The sequence below is a fragment of the Chaetura pelagica genome, unplaced genomic scaffold (assembly GCF_000747805.2).
Source record: "Chaetura pelagica isolate M959 unplaced genomic scaffold, ChaPel_1.0 scaffold234, whole genome shotgun sequence".
Classification (NCBI taxonomy): domain Eukaryota; kingdom Metazoa; phylum Chordata; class Aves; order Apodiformes; family Apodidae; genus Chaetura; species Chaetura pelagica.
The window spans coordinates 350,825-370,175 of NW_009952967.1; the positions used below are offsets into that span (position 1 = coordinate 350,825).

The 19,351-nt window shown below is 49.9% G+C and overlaps 2 protein-coding genes across 2 annotated transcripts in view; both read left to right on the forward strand.

The window, feature by feature from the left end:
* Positions 1–1,067: 1,067 nt before the first annotated feature.
* Positions 1,068–3,094, forward strand: FBLIM1 (filamin binding LIM protein 1). The gene is given in 9 exon segments (XM_009995744.1): positions 1,068–1,249; positions 1,452–1,510; positions 1,597–1,730; positions 1,823–1,934; positions 2,022–2,078; positions 2,081–2,184; positions 2,270–2,448; positions 2,545–2,662; positions 2,981–3,094. Coding segments are annotated over 9 exon segments (1,059 nt in total).
* A 55-nt stretch (positions 3,095–3,149) lies between these two features.
* The window catches only part of SPEN (spen family transcriptional repressor), an 84,093-nt gene continuing 67,891 nt past the window's right edge, over positions 3,150–19,351 (forward strand). Inside the window, 1 exon segment of the mRNA XM_009995775.1 lies at positions 3,150–3,163. Within this exon segment, the coding sequence (XP_009994077.1) occupies positions 3,150–3,163 (14 nt within the window).

A 19,351-nucleotide genomic window follows, 5' to 3' on the forward strand; every position in this document is an offset into this window, starting at 1 on the left:
GGCGAGGATTTGAGCAGCCGGGCACAGGCTGGAAGCGCCGGAGCCCGTTTGGGGTTTTGCCCGCGGGGAGGGAGGGAGCGAAGCCGCTCGGGGTTTTTTTCCTTTTTAATCCCTTCCCCTGCTTGAGTCAGAGGCTGAAGTCACCACCGTGCCCATCCCGAAGCTTTTCCCCACCCCCTTTCGCCACGGGGGACTGGTCGCCCCCCAAAAGGATGGACTGACCCCCATGAGTGGGATTTTGGGGACATGAGACCGGGCAACTCGTCGCACAGGTATTTCTCAGGCCGTCGATTCCTCTTAGGGATGAATCCTGCCCCGCCGGGGCTAAAGCCTCGGGGTTCCCCCCGCCCCCCTCCCTGCTCCCAAACCATCCTGTTTGGGAAGGGGAAGTGTCGCCCCAGCTGCTTTTCCCGTTGGGAAGCTGAATAAACAGTCCTTTTCCTTCCCGAGCAGGGTTTTATCGGGGTCGGGCACATCCTGCCTGTGGATGCTTGGGGGCTGTTTCAGTGACAGGGAACATCGTGCCTCAGTTTCCCCATCTGCAAAAAATAAAGGGGGGAGACGATCCAAGCTGGGAGTGATTAGCAGGGAAATGGGGTTAAGCGGGGAGAGACCAGGGAGCCTGGGGACCTAGAAACACTCGCAAAAAAAGGTTTGCAAAAGCTGATCCTACCGCAACCCTGTTTTGAAGAGGAAAGGAGAGTTTTTCCTGTTGCCCACAGGGAGTTTAATCCCAGGTGGGGGCAATAAGAGGAAATAAAGGGGGTTAAAATGCTTACAGAGGGTGGGGGTTGGCCACAAAGGCATGAGAATGGATTATTTTGGCTGCTGCTTCACCTGGGGACCCTTTACCCTGTGTCCTCCCAGGCGTGAGACCATTTATTGCTCTGACGTGGGACGGGGACTCTTGTTCCTTCTCCCTTTTCCGGGAGGGTGAGGAGGGAGGCGGGTTGAGGCTGAAGGGCAGCGCAGCTGTGGGAGCTGCTGGTGCTTCAGCGGGTTTTTCTCCCTCTTACCTTATTTTCCCTAAAATGGAACCCAGGTCTGGCCCTTCCACGGCTTCAGCGATGCTGCCGGGGAAGGCAGAGAAGAGGATCGCTTCGTCCATCTTCATCACCCTGGTGCCACCACGGAGGGAGGCAGTCACCAAGGAGAAAACCCAAAGGGAGACACAGCTGGGTGGTCCTGAGGTCCTGGGCACCCATTGCCCCCGAATCCCACCGCCTCAGCCCCCAGCATTGCCCAATGGAGGTGAGGGGTGTCCATAGGGGCGGCGAGCAGTTCCGGGGGGGATGATGGTGGTGCCGAGGATCCTGCAGAGCTGCTTTGCTAGAGGGTGCCCATGCGGGCAGGGAGGCATTTGGGGTTTTGGGGGGTTATTCCCCAATTCCCTGCACCCACTCCAGGAAGGATCCGGCTGCCGGGCAGGGCTGTGTTTGCTCTCCATTGCTGGGTGCTTATCGGTGCTGTTTGTCCCCTCCGGCCGGGACAGCGTTTGCTTTTGGGGCAGGTCAGCGAGAGCCGCTGCAAAGCTGTTGGGGCGTTATTGGATGTCATTGCCCCCCCTAAACCCACCCTGTCTGGCTTTCACCACAGAAACCTGCCCAGCAGCCCCTGTGCCTTCATCCCCTCCAGTCCTCCTCCTCTCCGAAGCGCCCCAGCCCTTGTCCGCAGAGGCACTGGGTCCAGCCCTGCAGCAGCTGGACCTGGCAGCACCCATCACCCTCCAGGTGAGGACAGTGGGATGCAATCTTCCTGGTGCCTCAGTTTTCCCACCTGCAAGAGCATAAATGCAACGTGCCTTTACCTTCCTGCTCACCAGGCCCCTTCTGCCTTCCCTGCTGAATTGAGGCCGCCCAAACTTTGTCAGGAGCAAGCAGGCAAGCCCCAGTGGCAGGATGCAAATGGATACCTGGAGAGGGATGGCTCCAGGGGTAAGTGAGGCTACGTGCTGTAGGCTCATGCCTGGGTGGGGAAACTGAGGCACACAGCACTGAACCTCTCTTCCCTCTGACCCGCAGACATCTGTGCCTTCTGCCACAAAGCGCTGGGGCCGCGGGAGCCGACGGTGGAGGCGATGCGTACCACGCCAGCTGCTTCACCTGCCGCGCCTGCCGCCGGCTCCTGGCCGGCCAGCGCTACTACCAAAGAGAGGGGCGCCCCATCTGCGACACCTGCTACCAGGTACCTCCCTCGGGGGGGCAGCAGGGTCCTCGGTGGGGAGCTGGCATCTCACACTGTGTCGTTTCACCCCCCCGCTAAACCCCAGGCCACGCTGGAGAAATGTGCCAAGTGCCGGGGGGTGATCACGGAGCGCATTGTCCGTGCCCTGGGCAAGGGCTACCACCCCAGCTGCTTCTCCTGCACCGCCTGCGGCCGGGCCATCGGCACCGAGAGCTTCGCCGTGGACGAGCAGGACGAGGTTTACTGCGTGGCTGACTTCTACAGGTTGGGGAGCGTGGGCATAGGGGAGCGTGTGGGGAGGGGTCGGCTGATCCCCGTCACCCCACGGGGCTCACACCCATCCCCGTTTGCTCCCATCAGGAAATACGCAGCGGTTTGCAGCGCGTGCCAGCAGCCCATCATCCCCCGGGAGGACAAGGACACCTACAAGATTGAGTGCCTGGGACGCAGCTTCCACGAGAGCTGCTACCGCTGCGAGGTACGGCCCCCACGGGGCTAGGGAGCACCCCAGAACCTAAGGGGTTTGGTACCGAGCTTTGGAAAGCACAGCCATGGAGCTTCACAGCGCCCAAGGGTATTTTTTTAGCCACCAGTTTATCTTGCAAGTGACGGGGAGGGGGAAAAATAAATACATCAGGTGAAAAGGACAAGATGTTTGGCCCGAGAGCTTCAGCTTTTCACGCTGTTTGTGGAGTTTGTTGCTTTTTTTGCAAGCACTGGTTTTGCAAGAAAGAGAGGACACAACGTGGAATGGGCACCCCTAAAATATGTCCTCCCTTTTCCCTCTTGCCTCCAGAGCTGTGGGACACCCCTGTCACCAGAGCCAACAGAGAGCGGGTGCTACCCCCTGGGCGACCACCTCCTCTGCAAGACCTGCCACATCCACCAGCGAAATGAGTCATCCTGCTAAAACCCTGCAGCTCAACATCCATCTTCCAGCATCAGGCACCAAAAAGGGGTGACCCATGGCCAGTCCTGGGTACCTGCTGTACCCCCAGAGAGCTGCTGGACTGGTGTTTTTGTCACCAAAACACACCTCAGACCCTGTTCTGCTGGGCTGGCCAGGTGGCCTGTCCCAGTATGGCTCTGTGCTCCTTATGGACCTAAAAGGCTGTGGCAGAGGAGCTGAGGTTTTGTTCTTATTTCTTCTTTTTTTAAAAAAAAAAACTTTTCTGAGGCCAATCTGGTTTCCTTGAGTGTTTTGGTTTTTTTCTTTCCAAGCTTCCTTGGGGTTTCACTGAACCATTTCTCTCTGCGGTGATGCAGGGAGCGGGCACGGATTATTTTTTTTTGTTACTTGCAGTTAAATAAAACCCCGAGTTTCAAACCCCTGTTCCTTTCATCCGCCCTGCATCCCAAACCCATAAACCACAAGTTTAAAAATGAGAGAGAGAGAAGGTACTTTTTAGCTTTTATAATTGTGGCAAGAGTTGAGTCATCACTCAGGGATAAGGCAGATTTTGGGGTGCAGGGATCTGGCAGTTGCCTGGGGCAGAGCCCTTGGAGGGACATTTTTTGGGGGACTGGATTCAGGATTTTGCCATGTGCTGTGGTGTTGGTGAAAATTTGGTGGTGGCTTTTTGTTGTTTTGTTTGGTTTTTTTTTCTGGCAACCTGCACCAACCAAGTCCTGGAGCCGGCAGAGGGCAGCCAGAGCATGAATTCCCCCCATCAGGCAGAAAAACTCCAGCTAAAAGCCTTCTCTCCTGGATCCCACAGTGCCGCAATGCCGGCAAAGACAGCCCCATTTTGGCACATTTTCCAAGATAACGCTCCACCATCGGATGCTTTTTGATCTTCTCTTGGTCCAGACCTCAAACTGGTAAAAATGAGACCATTTCTCTGCTTGCCCGACATCTGTGCAACCGATGTTACCAGCCCTCAGTGGTTTTGTTTGGGAGGGTGTTGCAAACCAGCTGGAGAAAGAGGGGTTTCCTTTTTAACCGAAAGTGCTTGAAAAGCCACAAATGGAGAGCAGAAAATAGCAAGAGCGTTTGAGATGGTGTCTAATGCTTTCCTGATGAAGAACAAAAAAAGGGAGCTGCTAAAAAACCCCACCCACCCAACAACCAAACCAGAACCATCTGGGTCATGTATAATGTCTCTCCAGCCTGTGCTTTATTTATGATTGCAGGGGTTAATGTATAGTTAATGTATGCACTGGAGTCCAGCAGGAGGGTTGATTAATCACACCAACCCCACAACTATTTCCTGCCGACTCTCCCCGTCTAAAAACCTATTACTCAACGTTCGTTAATGTGCGTCTGCAGCCCATCAATCAGGACATAACTCACTATAAACTTATTTATAGCCAGGATGTTAATGTAAAGCTGTGGTCTGTCCCGGTCACATAAGTGACCACATAAGGCTTTGGGTCTGGCTGGGTGGGGACACTGTGTCCCATGCTGGGGAAGTCCCAGGCTCACAGTCAACTCTCGCTTTCCAAAGCCTCTTGCCCTGTGGGGAAAACCAGGCACCAAAGTGATGCTCAAAAGTAAAAAGAGGTGGGCAGACTTGGCAGTGGCCAAAAGGAACAGGGGAAGGGAAGCCCCACACAGTAAAGGTTGCCCTTTTTTTGGCAAGGTGGCTGGGTTTCCAGGCGAGGTCTTCAGGGAGGATGGAAACGCCAATGCTGAAGTGGCATTTTGGATGTGTTACAACATTACAAACTCACTTAAATCTGCTGTGCAGCACCTTGGGTGCTCAGCAAGGTATTCTACCCCTCCGCAGAGCTAACAGTGGGAAGGGGTCAGGTATTTTGTCTGCAGAGCAAGCTAGGATGGGCTGTTTGCACCGGGACTGTGGCAATTTTTGGCTGGAAGCAAGCAGGGAAAAGTTTGTATCTATCAACCTGAACCCTCAGAGAAGGTGCAGGAGTGAAAGCAGAAGGGCAAGGGGCAGCTGGAGAGTTTGGCAGCATGGCCAAAGGACATGGAAGTGGTCAGATTTGGCACATTTTTCCAGGACTGGAGGATGACAAGGGATGGAGATGGATGGACATGGAGGTAAGAGGATAAAAGACTGATTCAAGCCCTTTTCTTCTTGCATAAAGGGAGAAGCGTTATGAGCTGAGGCAATGGGAGCGTTTCCATGTCTGAAAAGCAGGGCCCCATGTTTTCCCCTGGGAGGATCTCAAGGAATTTCCAGCTCTGGCAGAGATGTATGGAGGAGATCTTGCAGGGGTGAGGCTGCAGGAGCCAGGGTCCCATCCTGCTGCCAAACAAGCCCCCAGCAGTTGCCGTGGCTCAGCCTGTCTTTGGGCTCCTTGTCCTGTTGAAAGTGCTTTACAAGTACTCAGGTCTGCTAGCAAAAATAAAGCAAAGCATGCATGGAGCCATGTGAAGCTCCTGCTCTGCACTGAGAGCCCCCCAGAGCCTTGCAGAGCTCCCCCAAGTGTAAAACCCACTCCAGGTCTCTCCTGTCTTATCCCAGAGGCAGTGCAAAAGGGCAAAGAGGATCGTACACCCCCGACTCACACGGGAGGGGCCCTGCCCTTCCCTCGGCTGCTGCAATAAGCCTGTCTTTTCTTGCAATCCCTTTTGGAGGGCAGGGAGGGACGTGGCTGCCCTCCAAGGAGAAGCAAACGCAACTATTTCTTCACTTCAGCCTGGGTGTGGCCCCGGGGATAAAATTTCCCTGGGCTTTCCCGGGGAAGGCATGGGATACCTTGCCCTGCTGCAAGCCCAGTTTGGTCCCAGGAACACAATGGTGTGTATCCCATCAAAAAAAAAAACAACAAAGGGTAACTCAAAGGACTGCCTGGTTTTTAAAAAACAATTGAAGGAGGAGCTGACAGTCATGGCTGCAGTATTTTTAAATCAGTGGTCCCAAGTATTGCTTCATAGCAAATAGAGCCATTTTGCAGGCTTTGTTTGCAAGCTGAACGGGTTTTTTTAATGTCACATGAGGAAAGCAAACCCATAAAGGGGACAAGGCTGGAAAGAGCCCTTCCCCAGCATCTCCCTGGTCAGCTGTGAGAAACGTGAAAAGCAGAGAGGAGAGATGAGGCAGATTCCTGGCGTGCCTTGGCTCTGCCATCACCTCCCGAGGAGCCAAGGGGAGGGAAGTGCTGCAGGAGGGGAAACTGAGGCTGAAACAGCTGCCAGGGCTTTGCTGGCTGGGAAAGGCTGTGAGGACGGTTGGGTGCTTAGTGCTGTTGGTGTTTTGTTGTGGGTTTGGGTGTTGTTTTTTCAAGCGGGATGGAGAAAGCTGGAGCAAAACCGGGTTCTTCCTTTGGCTGTCCTGGGTTAATTGCAACCCTATCCCAGGCCGGCTCCGTAGCATCATCCTTCCCCACAGAGCGTTTGGACTAATTTTCTTCACGTTCCTCATTTCGACACAACCTCAAAAACTAGCATTTCTTAAATGAAAAGCGGTCTGATCTTGCTGGCTGAGGGAGAGGAGGGAAAACCAGCGGGGATTACTCCAGGAGTAGCCCAAGCCCTGGATCTCTCCAGCTTCATTATGCAGCGCAGGTGGGATATATAGAAAAAATAACGCAATATTCTCCTTTTTCTCTCCTCAAAACTGAAACACCCAGCACCACAATGTATTTTAAAAGCACACATCGTGGTCAATAATGTGAGGTGGAATCGATGCAGCTGGTTACACAAGTGTGTCACCAGGCTACAAGTGATAAACTGGGTTTAAAAAAAAAGGAAACAAAGGGAAAAAAACCCATCTTTTATTCTGAAAATAGATACATGGCACACACAAAGCAAAGCTTTGACATTTTATATCCCAGCTTTCCTTCATGGTATCAGTGATTACAGCAGCCCCCTTCATTTAATTAATAAATTAAGATTTTTTTCACCTGGCTTCAAACAGCTTTCATCTTTATTTTGGTGGTGCCCATTAATGCCCATAGCTGAGAGGTTTTATGAAGAAAAGAAGGTATTTCTCTGGAAGGTTATCCTGTTTGTCAAGGGGGCTTATTGACCTCACTGGGAAAAGCTGGAGGGAGGTGAAGGAGGGGAAAATAGCTCCTAAAAATAAGTATATCCCTTAATTCTCTGTGCGGCTAAACTTTCTCTCACAACCCAGCCGGAGGAATATATTTAATCTCCTTGATCGGATTCCTTCGTCTGAGGCGGAATCTCGCTAAGGTGATCGGGCCACCGCCCGCTGTTTAAAGGGCACGGTGCTCCGTAGAGAAACGAGCGAGGAAAAAGAGAAACGTTGGGGGGGGAAAAATGAGAAATAAGCGAGAAAAAGGAAGTTATTTTCCAGACATAAAGGGAGCCCGGACTGTCCTCTCACGGCGCTGCAGGCGCTGCCCCCCCCGGCTGCGGGTGAAACCTGACCTTCCCTCCCCGCCTCCCCCGCTTGTTGTTTTGTTTTTTTGGGTTTTTTTGTGGTGTTTATTTTTGTGAAAACGCCCCGAATCGCGCGGCGCGGGGGGCTCGGCCCTCAGGGCCCCCCAGGTCTCCCCGCTGCCTCAGGGCCCTGCGGCCCCATCGCCCCTTTCCTTCCCCTGCCGGCACCGACACCTTCCAGGCTTGTTTTTTTCCTCCTAGAGTGAAGTTTTTGGCCCAGAACGGCTCATTTCACACGCCCCCCCTCCCCATCATCACCGCGGGGACCCGAGGTGGGTCGTTTTATCCCTAATTCTTTCTCTCCCACCGCTTTTCTCTCCGCCAGGGGTTGAAGCCGCCGCCTCCCGCGCTCCTGACGGCACCGAAAACACCCGAAAGCGCTTAAAAAAAACAACCAGAGAGACGCAAAATAATAACAAAAACTAATTCCCAACACGCCCGAGGACTGATTTCTCTTCAGAGCCGGAGGGGCACGGACAAGAAGCCGTCGCTGCTCGCCCTGCTGCTCAACCCGCCCGCCGCTCGGGTCACTGAAAGCGCGTCCTGGGTGTGATCAGGTGTGGTAATACCGTAGAAAATAAATAAAATAATATATCTAATACCCCGAAACATCCAAACGCTCGCTGTTGGAGGCTGCAGCCAAGGTACAACGTACGCTTTTTAAAGTTATTTTTTTCTTTTGATGTTGCCTTCGCTTTTTTCTCTGCACCACAGTTGTTACTGGCTACATGATAACGTTGCCCTTTCTTTGTTAAAAACCACATGCCTGAAATACTGGTTTTGTTGTTTGTTTTTTTTTCCTTGGAATTACATATTTAGGCCCATGCAGATGCTCTTTTATTTCTAAATACATATAGAAATATATATATTTATGACATATTTCTATGTCTATATGTATCTCCTTTTCCCAGGGACGAATTACAGAATATAAAATAAACCCATACACCTAAACCACTATGTTTTAATTATATACAATCCCTGTAATTTTGGCCCATATATATGTTTGATTTTATATATATATATTACCTTTGTTTTCCTCCTTTGGCTTTCTACTACAATATATCCTAAAAGCAGGAGAAAAAAAAAATGCCATAAGAAAAAAAAAAAGAAAAAAAAGAAAACCCAAACAACTCATTTCTTTTTTACAGTCCATGGTGGAGGTTTGTGCCTGAATATTTTATTAGTTCCACAGAGAGGGAGATTTTCCTTGGGAGATTTGGTTAGCTTTTTTTTTTTTTTTAATTAGAAGAAAAAAAATATATACCCAGAGAAATAATAAAAGAGAACCAAAAAGAAAAAAAAAAAAAGAGGCAAAAAAAAAAAGGGCATACAAAACCAAACCCCAGTAACTGAAGCTGCAAATGCAGACAAATAGTCCGGATCAGACAATTCATTGCAACAAAAAAAGAGGACAAATTAGTTGAATTGCAATGGAGAGCTTTGCTGTAGATCCGGGAGGAGGGATCAGCTCTTTTATCCCACCATCTACCGCTCCCAACACCACCATTTTCTTTTTTTTTTCCTCTCTTATTTTTAATTCTGTGCTTTGTGTTGGGGCGTTTTCTTTCAAGCCCAACAAGCTGCAAAACCCCACCGAGCCGGGGCTGCCAAAGCTGCTCGTGGGCTTAATTTTTAAACCTGTCTTTTCCCACCCCCGCACGCACCCGATCCTTGTTGCGTTTCTCTCCCTTTTATTATGTGCTGGGTTTGTTCCCCCCCTTCCCCTCCCCTCTCTGCGGGTATAAAGGTTTCTCTCTGCTTATTCCAGAAGTTTCTGCGGGGGAGGGGAGCACCCACTGCGGAGCCTTTGCCGCAGCGCCGGGCAGGCGTGGTCCGTGCTGCTGGGGGAGGAGGAAGATGATGATGATGATGCAGAAGGATGCACAACTTCCCTCCCCGGCTGGCAGCCTCTTTCCAAGCCTCGCTACATTTCCCCATCCATGAAAAGGGTGCTGGGAGCTGTTGGCAAGGATGGTTGTTCTTTTTTTAATATTTTTCTTTTGTTTTTCCCCCTTTTCCTCCCCCTTTTGCTAAATAAATTCAAAGCAGAGATGTCTCCTGATGGAGATGGATGGGGCTGGGCTGGCAGCAGCTGGGCTGGCAGCAGCGGGGCTGCCGGTGGCAGAAGTGACCTTTCCCAGGAGATGGGAGGGAGGCTTTGCCCCCCACCCCGACGTGCTTCCACTTGGAATTCATTTTAAATAGCAGGGTTATTATTTTTTCTTTTCTTTCTCCCCTCCCCTTGCTCTTCCAGCAATATTTTTTCTCTTAGTAGCCTGTGGGTTGAAGCTTCCTTGTAATCGGGTGGGTTGGTGTTTTTTTTGTGTGTGTGTTTTGAATTGCATTTTAAAATTGCCCAGCTGGAGACAAGTCTTGATTAGAACTGGAACAATAGCTCCATTTTATTAATAATGGGGAGAATTTACTACAGCACCTTCATTGGAAGGCTTTCAAAATCATTTGCAAACACAAATGTAAGGTTTCACAGCCCTTGTTGGCTGTGAGGTGGGTAAGTATTTTACTGGTGCCACCACCAAAAATTATGTCGGTGGCAAATCTCCCTTTCTGAGTGCTTTAAAAACTGATGGATTCAGTGGGTTTTCGGGCTGCAGAGCAAATCTGGGAGGTGGGGGGGATGGAAGGTGGGCCTGGCTAAAATCTGTAACCTAAATCTTTTCTGTGTTTGATGTATTTTGCTCTGTCCTGGGAACTGGGCTGTTGTTTCTTTGCCTGCTCCACACAGACGACCCTTCCTTCTTGCTCTTTGCCGGAGTGAAGCTGTGGAATTGCCTGCTTGTCTGCAAACATCTGCTTATAGATCTTTTAAAATTTATTTCTGTTTTTAATTCATTACCTTTTTGTAGTCCCCAAGTGACCTCCTTTAGTGCTGGCTTGGCTGTGGTTTGACCACAGCTTTGCCTCAGAGCCAGCTGCTAGTGCTAACGTGTCTCCCCACGAGCCACAGTGACCTTGCTGGAGGGACTGAGCCCACCAAGCTCATGCAGAAACTCTGATGACAGAACCCCACACGCTGCCTTTTCCCAGCACATCCCTTCCCCAGCCCACGTAGCATGGGGGGATGTTGTAATCTAAGGGAAAGCTGTCTTCTGCCTTATTTTTTTTGTCCTTATTTTTCCTTCCCAGGGAAACACAGGATTGTTTGTGTAACCCCCTCTCCACATCAGATACCTTCTTTGTGTTAGAAACATGCAGCCCTCTAAGAGCTGCCTGGGCAGTAGGATCTGGCCTTGCTGAGGAGCACAGGGCACAATGCTCTGGCTGTGACAGTCTGTGTTGTACCCGGGCCACAGAAACCCACAATGTTTCTGTGGTTACTCCTCTGGATACCATGAGTAGGTCTCAGGGCTTCCCCTTCTCTCACCTCTTACAATTTCGCAAAAGAAAAGGCTGGTGTTTCTGGAAAAAACTCTGCTTTGTGGCCTTTAAAAAAAAAAAAAAAAAAAAAAACGAAAAAAAAAAAAACCTGCTGTGGATTAGTCATCCTTATTTTTAAAGGAAGCTGTGTTTGCCAGTCTTATCTGTACAGCGCATGTGTGTGTGAGATATTAACTATTATTTGCTGAGACTGGTAACGTGCTCTGGTTGCTGCTCTTTGGAGTGGTGCCACCAAGGCTCCATCGTGCTGCTGCTGGCAGGTGGAAAAACAGACAGTCCAGCTTTTCATTTTCTTCCCTCCATTTTCCTTTTCCAGAACTGGAATCTGTACAGGTGTGGAAATGTGGAGGCTGTAGCAACACTAAGCAAGGACAGATGAGTTGTCTTCTGGAGTCACTTCCAATCTCAGAGAAGAACCCCCCGTAATTTATATTTTTTTTCCATTAAATTTTTTACTCTACCTTGTGAGAAGACTGAGTTTGACCCTTTTGATGCTAAAAATGGTACAATTTTTAAACCTTTGTGGTTTCTCCCCTATGGTCATGTCAAAGAGGGAGCAATTAAAGTGGTGGCGCCAAGGACAGCTCCCTCCCCCTTGCCCCTTTCAAAAAACCTTCCATAGTTGTGTGCTCTCGAACTGCTGCATAGGCAGAAAACATACAATGCAGTTGTCAGCATTGTGCTGATGTGTGGCACGTTAAAAAAAAAAAAAAAAAATAGACACAAAAGGGGTGGGGAGAACTGGTGCCTCCAGGGAATGTAACTCTGGGGCCCCTTTTCCTACAAGCAACCAGACCCACACGCGCTAGGATATTACTCCTAATTTTGCTCAGGCAATGGGCAAACATTGTAGGGCAGGTTGCAACATCCTCAATGGTTTTTGTGAAGATCAGGGTCCCCTTGAACTATCTTCCTTTTTTAATTTTTTTTCCCTGTGAAGTTGCTCCTGGGAGATGCTGTGTTATTACTCCTCTAAGTTGTGCTTGCTTGCTGGGAAGGAGGAAGAGGCTTCCTTTTCTGGGTGCAATATCTTTTGTTGTGTTGCAAAAGGTAATAAAATAGCACCTGGTGCTGGGCTTTCTGAGGTCACACATGACTTCAAGGCACAGTCATTAGCACACAAGGAGTGTTTAGGTATCAGTGCCTTCTTGTTAAGCTCCCTTAATGAGAATATTGGCCTTGGTGTTGCCTGCATGCCTCTGGCTGACCAATGGTGAGGCCCAGCCCTGCTAAACTGGAACAACACCTGGTGAGAAAGGCAGTGATTTCACTCCCAGGGAGGCAGTCTGGTTACTGATTTGTAGCACAGTAATGGCTTGATGCTTTTCTGGCAAAAATGTAGCAGAAGGTAAGTAGGAGGTTTCCAAGCTAGATTCCATATGGTGCTCCCTGTGGTGGTGGATACCTGGAGAATGCTGGTGTGTGGTGGGTGTGAAAATTGCCAATAGCTCCTGTGCCTAAAGCCTTGTCTATACTTGAATTAAACCAGTGTGGACAGAGGGATTAATTTTATTCTCTCATTAGGGATGCGTTGGTTTGGAGATACACCTCATCCTCCTCAGAGGCATTTGTTGGCATGGAGGAGCTGAGGAGCAGGAAGCAGGTTGGCACATCCTGTGGGACTTGGAATTACTTTTCTTTGGCAGTTTAGGACAAGCGAGTGAGAATTACCTTATGAGGGCTGAACTTTTACCACCTTCTGCTTTGGGCTGAAGAGAGTTACTAGAGCTACATCCATGAGGTTTCCAAGCTAAACAAAACCTGAATTTCCAGAGTCAAAAAGCAAGTGAGTGATACAAACCTCCACTCCTCCTCCATAAGGGAGGAAACCACAGTCTTTCAAGTTTTCATACTATCCTGAAAAGATAAAAAACTGCATTGTGAGATCTGCAGAGGTAAAATGAAGGCCAAAACTTGCTGAGAAACTGCTTTCCTGGGCTGAAGAGATTGTGCTGGCTGTGCTCTTCAATCCAGTGGGGAAGAGCAACCTTTAGCTTACAGGTTTGGGCTCTGGGTTTTGTATAAAACCCTTGTCCTGCAACATCTCCAGGGTAAGTTCTGTGATTTTTTCCTGCACACAAGGTCTTTATGTAGAGGTCATACAGCAATTGGGTGTTAAAAATGGCAAAGTACAGGACATGGTGATCTATCCACTCCTAGGGAATTTATATCCTTTGAAGTGGTCATGTTTGGGTATCCAATCACATGGTGTTTGCTTTTTTGGTTTTGTTTTCTTTGTTTTTCCTCTAAAATGTAGTATTTTGCAGCCTGGAAGACCAAAGTCCTCTGTGTCTAGCTGGTGAAACACCCAGTGTTTGGGAAAAACCTTTGTGAGGTGAGCAGGTACAGCTCTTTGGCAAATGGTTGCACAAGGGGAAGGACAGAAGCCAGCACTGTGACATTGCTAATTTTTACCAACAACTGGCAAAAAAAAAAAAGGTATCAATTCTAATACATCTGCTATTCAGCGAGCAAGAGTAAGCTCTTCTGCAGTTCTATGAAGGCACATGGTGTTTTGGTTGTGTGGCTCAGCAATCACGCTGTCCTCTGCTGCTGAAGAAACATCTTGGGTTTGTGTAGCACATTATTTTGAAAACAGAAGTGTGATTTTACAGATACACAAACGGGTTCAGTGTAAACTGAATTCCAGGGGCTCCTGAGTTGTGTTTTCTTGTGCTGCAGAAGGGAACTGGTGCTAACCCACCAGCTATAGTGGAGGTGTTTTGTGGCAGGTCCTGTCCCCTGTACTGTGGGAATAAGAAGAACATCACCATGAAGTCTAAAGAGTGTTAGAAAATAAATCACTAAATACCAGGTTTCAAAAACCTGGATGGAATTACCTGGACAGAGTCACCTAATCATGAAGATTTGGAGCAAAAGAGGACAGAACCTCTCTCCTCAAAGAACCAAAAATCAATGCCTTTATTAATACAAATCCTACACTTTGTGTTGCTTAGGATTCACAACCAGGCTTCATGTTCAGAGCATTATCAGCTTTGAACATTATCAGTTGGTATCCTCTGTCTTGGCAACAGATGAGACGAAATATCAGAAAGCACCATTTCCTTCTTGGAGAAAATTCTCCATTACATGAAACATGAGCAATAAAATCAGGCCTATAATTCAGGCTGGCTTAAAGATGGAATAAAAGCCTTGCTGGCAAATTGATATTCATCTGCCATACTGTCATTTTAATAAATATAGTGAATGAGCAGGAAAGGCAGGTTATATGTTATACATGTTATAGTGACAAGATGGTGGCTGGAACTGGCCAGCATGAACAGAGAGACCTCTGAGTGTTTCTGGTGACGTCTGAGGGCTCCTGTCTGGATAACCTGCTGGTTTCCCGTGCACAAAGCAAGCTGGATGCACACTGGACACTGGTGGGGATAATCATTCTGTGCTGTTAACACCACTGCTCTAATCCATGCGAGTCCCTGGTGGGTGGAGCTGGTTGATGACCCTAGCTGTGGGGTCTCCTGTCCCACCTTCTGCTGCTGTGAGCACGAAACCTGGAGCTGTTGCTAAGCCAGAACCCAGGATAGGAAGTTACAGTCCTAGCAGTATAGCTCTGGTTGCTGTCCTTGGTCAGTATCTAATCTTTGCTTTTTTAAATGTTTGGCAAGCTGTCCTGGTGACACGTGGCAGCTGAGCTCCACCGCTTGGGTAAAGCGCCGTGTTAAAAATGTACAAACTTGCCTTTTGAAGCGTTTTCTGCTCCCTTCTATTTATTGACCTTTCCTCCTCCAAGCGAGGCTGTCTGGCTGTTTGTGTGGACCCCAAGGATGTTTTCTGATCCTCCTGCCCTTTTTTTTTTCCTCCAAACTGGAGAGCTGCTAACTTTATTATCTCCTTATATGGCAGCACCATTTTCTCACGCCTTTAATGGCTCTTTTGATCTGTCCTGTTCTTGCTTTGCTTTTTTTTTTTTCCCAACATGAACGTGGTGTTTAAGCTGCGATGGGTTTATAACCTGCTCCCTCAGTAATATATGGACTGGCATTTTAATCCTCTCCAAGTGCTGATAAGAAATGTCCAAATGTTTTAACTGTGGGGTTGGCCGAGATGCCCGCAGATAGTTGGGTGCTCAGCTACACCCACTGCACAGGCATGAGTAATTTAAATCACACCTTATGGTGCACCAGACCCTGTGTGGCTTGAAGGCTGAGGGCCATCAGGCAATGGAGAACAGCTGAAGTCTCCTCTTCCTCAGCAGTTTATCCCTCTGGGAAGGGCAGCACACAGGGATGAGTGTCCATGTCTCGCCCCTGGATGCTCATCGTGTTGTCACTGGTGCCTGGCACAAACACCCTTTCCTTTTGCTGTAACAAGCATTGCTTGCTGCCATGTAAAATGGGTCTCTCATCAAGGCCCCCGTGGCCTGCTGAGAGGAAAGGTGCGCTCTCTCTGGTCTCTAGCCTGGGTCTGTGTTCTTTAAAACCTTCATTCACGGGGATCCAGTTACAGCGGTATCACCCCAGTGCGGTCACATGTTACAACTGGGAGCAGTCTCCCTCCAGTGCCTTTCAAAAGGGTTGGGATGGTCCAGACCTTGGTTTTGTGTCACCAGCTGGGCTTTGTGCACCTCTCCCAGCTGGCTGCTGTGTAAACGAAGCCCTTCAAGCTCTCCTTGCAACCAGCTCTTCTGTCAACAGAGTCCCATGGCTTTGTTTGCAGTCCCTGGATGTCCCTCCTGGCCACCCTGCCTGCAAGATGTGACAGCAGCGACCCTGCCTGAGGTTTCTTTGCAGGGTCAGGAAGGGGAGAATTCACTGAAAACCCATTTGGGTTTGGATTTCTTCCTCTCTGAAATGGTGCTGTTGAAGGTATCAACACTTAGTGCCTGCTCTTTGGGCTTCTCACCTGTTGAAACAAGAACTGTGCCCATTTCCACGGAGGAGAAACGCGTGGTGGAACGTGCGCGTCGGCGGCTCCATCGCGTGTTTTAAATCACTGTTAGAAAGAGTCATTGGGGCTTTTTTTTAATCTATGGCTAGATCTCAGTTTGATGGAGTGTTGTAATGCCTGTCATCACTGGGGAAACTGAGGCACGGGGCTGGGAAGGGATGGGCTTGGAGCTGCCTGACAGGATAAGACTCTGCCGAGGCTGGACTCGTGTGCATCAGAGGGCTGATTAAATCAAGAGATTTGCATGTTTGACCAGTTGTTGAGGTGGACTTGTTGTCAGATGGTTACACTGGCCCCGGACAGGGTCTGGCAGGGCTGGATGGTAAAGGTGGCACCACTTTTAAAAAAAACCACATGGATTAATCGATTGAAAAGCACCGTCAGGAGGCTGGGGCCAAGGGAAAGGCTGAACTGTGGGTGAAAGCAGCTAACTGGCTTCAAAAACAAAAAGCACTCAGGGCCCCACGTGTGTGTCGGGTTTTATCCTGACGTGACTGCCCGGGATCTCACGGTAATTGGTTGGGCGTGTTCCCTTTTGGGCACAGAAATAGGTGTTTTTATCCAGTGGTGGAAAACAAGACCCTCTGGGTTGAAAAAGGTTGAGCCTCCAGATGCCAGAGCCACCATTTGAGCAGGAACTGGGTGCAGGACAGGTTGGTCTGCATCTGCAGGCAGGGTGGTATTTGCAACCAGCATTTTTCTTCACCCCCGTTTTAATTAAAACAACCAAAAAAAAAGGGGCAAAACACCTGAGCAGGCAGAAGGGGGACCCCTGTGACGCTGGGAGTTTCACCCCATTCTCAGGGTGGCCTCCCCGTTTGGGTGAAGTATCTTGGCCCACCGTGGTTTAGTGACCTCCCTCCCCACTCCCTGTGACCACCCACTTTTGGGGGGAGGTTGGTTTTGGGGTTACCCCCAAGTGGGGGAAACCCCTCAAGCATTTCCCTGCCCTTGGCAGCTACACCGTGACCCTCCAGCCTGGCTGCAAACAGGGTGTTTGCTGCCACCAGGACTTTGCATTTGCAGCCCCCCCTTTATTTTTTGCAGTGTAACCCCTTTCTTTTTTTTTGCAATGTAACCTCTTTTATTTTTTGCAGTGCACCCCATTTTTTTGCAATGCAGTCCCCCCCTTTTTCACTGCACGCAGCCCCCCTTTTTTGTATAGCCCCCTCTTTATTTTTTCCACAGCCCCTTTTTTTTACAATGCACCCCTTTTATTTCTCAGCACCCCAATATTTCTTGGGATGCAGACCCTTTATTTTTCTGCAGTTTCCCTCCTTTTTTTTTTTTTTTTTTTTTTTGCAATCCACCCCCTCCTTTTGCAATCCACCCCCTTTATTTTTCACAGAGCACCCCCTTATTTTGCAAGGCATCCTTTTATTTTTTTTTTCAGTGCACCCCCTTCATTCTCACCCCCCCCCTCCATTACCTTTTGGAGTGCACCCCCGTTATATTTTGCAGGGCACCCCATGTACATTTTACAATGAACCCTGTTATATTTTGCAATGCACCCCCCTTACATTTTGCAGGGCGCCCCCTTTATTTTTCACGGAGCACCCCCTTATTTTGTAAGGCACCCTTTTATTTGTTTTTTTCAGTGCACCCCCTTCATTCCTGCAAAGCCCCCCCGTTATATTTTGCAGGGCACCCCCCGTATATTTTATGATGCAGCCCCTGGTACTTCGCAGGGCACCCCCATGTATTTTGCAATGCACCCCATACATTTTGCAGGGCACCCCCATACATTTTGCAGGGCACCCCCATATATTTTGCAGGGCACCCCCATACATTTTGCAGGGCACCCCCATATATTTTGCAGGGCACCCCCATACATTTTGCAGGGCACCCCCATATATTTTGCAGGGCACCCCCATACATTTTGCAGGGCACCCCCATATATTTTGCAGGGCACCCCCATACATTTTGCAGGGCACCCCCATATATTTTGCAGGGCACCCCCATACATTTTGCAGGGCACCCCCATATATTTTGCAGGGCACCCCCATACATTTTGCAGGGCACCCCCATATATTTTGCAGGGCACCCCCATACATTTTGCAGGGCACCCCCATATATTTTGCAGGGCACCCCCATACATTTTGCAGGGCACCCCCATATATTTTGCAGGGCACCCCCATACATTTTGCAGGGCACCCCCATATATTTTGCAGGGCACCCCCATACATTTTGCAGGGCACCCCCATATATTTTGCAGGGCACCCCCATACATTTTGCAGGGCACCCCCATATATTTTGCAGGGCACCCCCATACATTTTGCAGGGCACCCCCATATATTTTGCAGGGCACCCCCATACATTTTGCAGGGCACCCCCATATATTTTGCAGGGCACCCCCATACATTTTGCAGGGCACCCCCATATATTTTGCAGGGCACCCCCATACATTTTGCAGGGCACCCCCATATATTTTGCAGGGCACCCCCATACATTTTGCAGGGCACCCCCATATATTTTGCAGGGCACCCCCATACATTTTGCAGGGCACCCCCATATATTTTGCAGGGCACCCCCATACATTTTGCAGGGCACCCCCATATATTTTGCAGGGCACCCCCATACATTTTGTCCCGCGCCTTCGGGCCGCTCTCCCCACCCCGCTCCCGGGGAGGCCTTTTCCGCGCTCCCCTCTGCGCTGCTTCGGAGGGAAATAAAGGGGAAAAAAAGCACGAGGGGAAAAAAAGAAGAAGAAAAAAACCAGCAGGGGAGGAATGCGGAGGGCCGGTGGCGGCCGCGGCCTGCGGAGGAGGAGAGCGGGATGGCTGTAAATAACCCCGCGCCATGGCCGAGGATCCGCGGGGTCCGGCGGCCGGACCGACCTGCGCAGCGGGGAGAAGCAGCAGCGGTGCCGGCTGGAAACGGACCCCCCGGAGCCGGAGGAGCGGCCGCTCCGAGCTCAGCCCTGCGCGGAGCGGATTCCACGTCGGGAGAGTCCGAGGTGCCCGGAGCCCGCCTGAAGCCTTGGCCATCTTGCTTCTCCGTGGCTTTTTTGTTGTCGTTGTTTTTTTGTTTCTTACCGACTCAACGTTTGGAGTTTTCTCTTGATTTATCCCCTTTTTTTACTGTTTTCCTCCGTCTGGAGCCATCCCGACCCCGAGGATACCGCGTCCCCGCCGCGGTTGTGCGGGGGCACCGGAGCTGCAGCCGCAATAACCGGGACTCCTGAATAACACAAACCACACAACCCCACGAAGAAAACACTGGATCCCTCCACGCGGGAAGCGCTTTGGACTCCTAATGATACTGTTTGTGTCGTGGTGGGTTTTTTTTTCCTCCCTTTTTTTTCCCTTGCATAGATGAATCCTGCTCATAAGGAAGTAGGAGCTGTTTGTTTCCTCCTCCGCTTCGTCTTTTCATGCGGGGAGAAGAAGATTCCCCTCCCGCCGCCTCGGGAACACATTTTTTCCTCGGGAAACGCTCTCGCACAAAGTTGGTGCTCGGCACTCCACGCTGGAAGCTTTTTTTGTTTGTTTGTTTTTAGGGGGAAGGAAGAAGATGAGGAGCCCGAGGTTGTTTTAGACACCCCCCCCC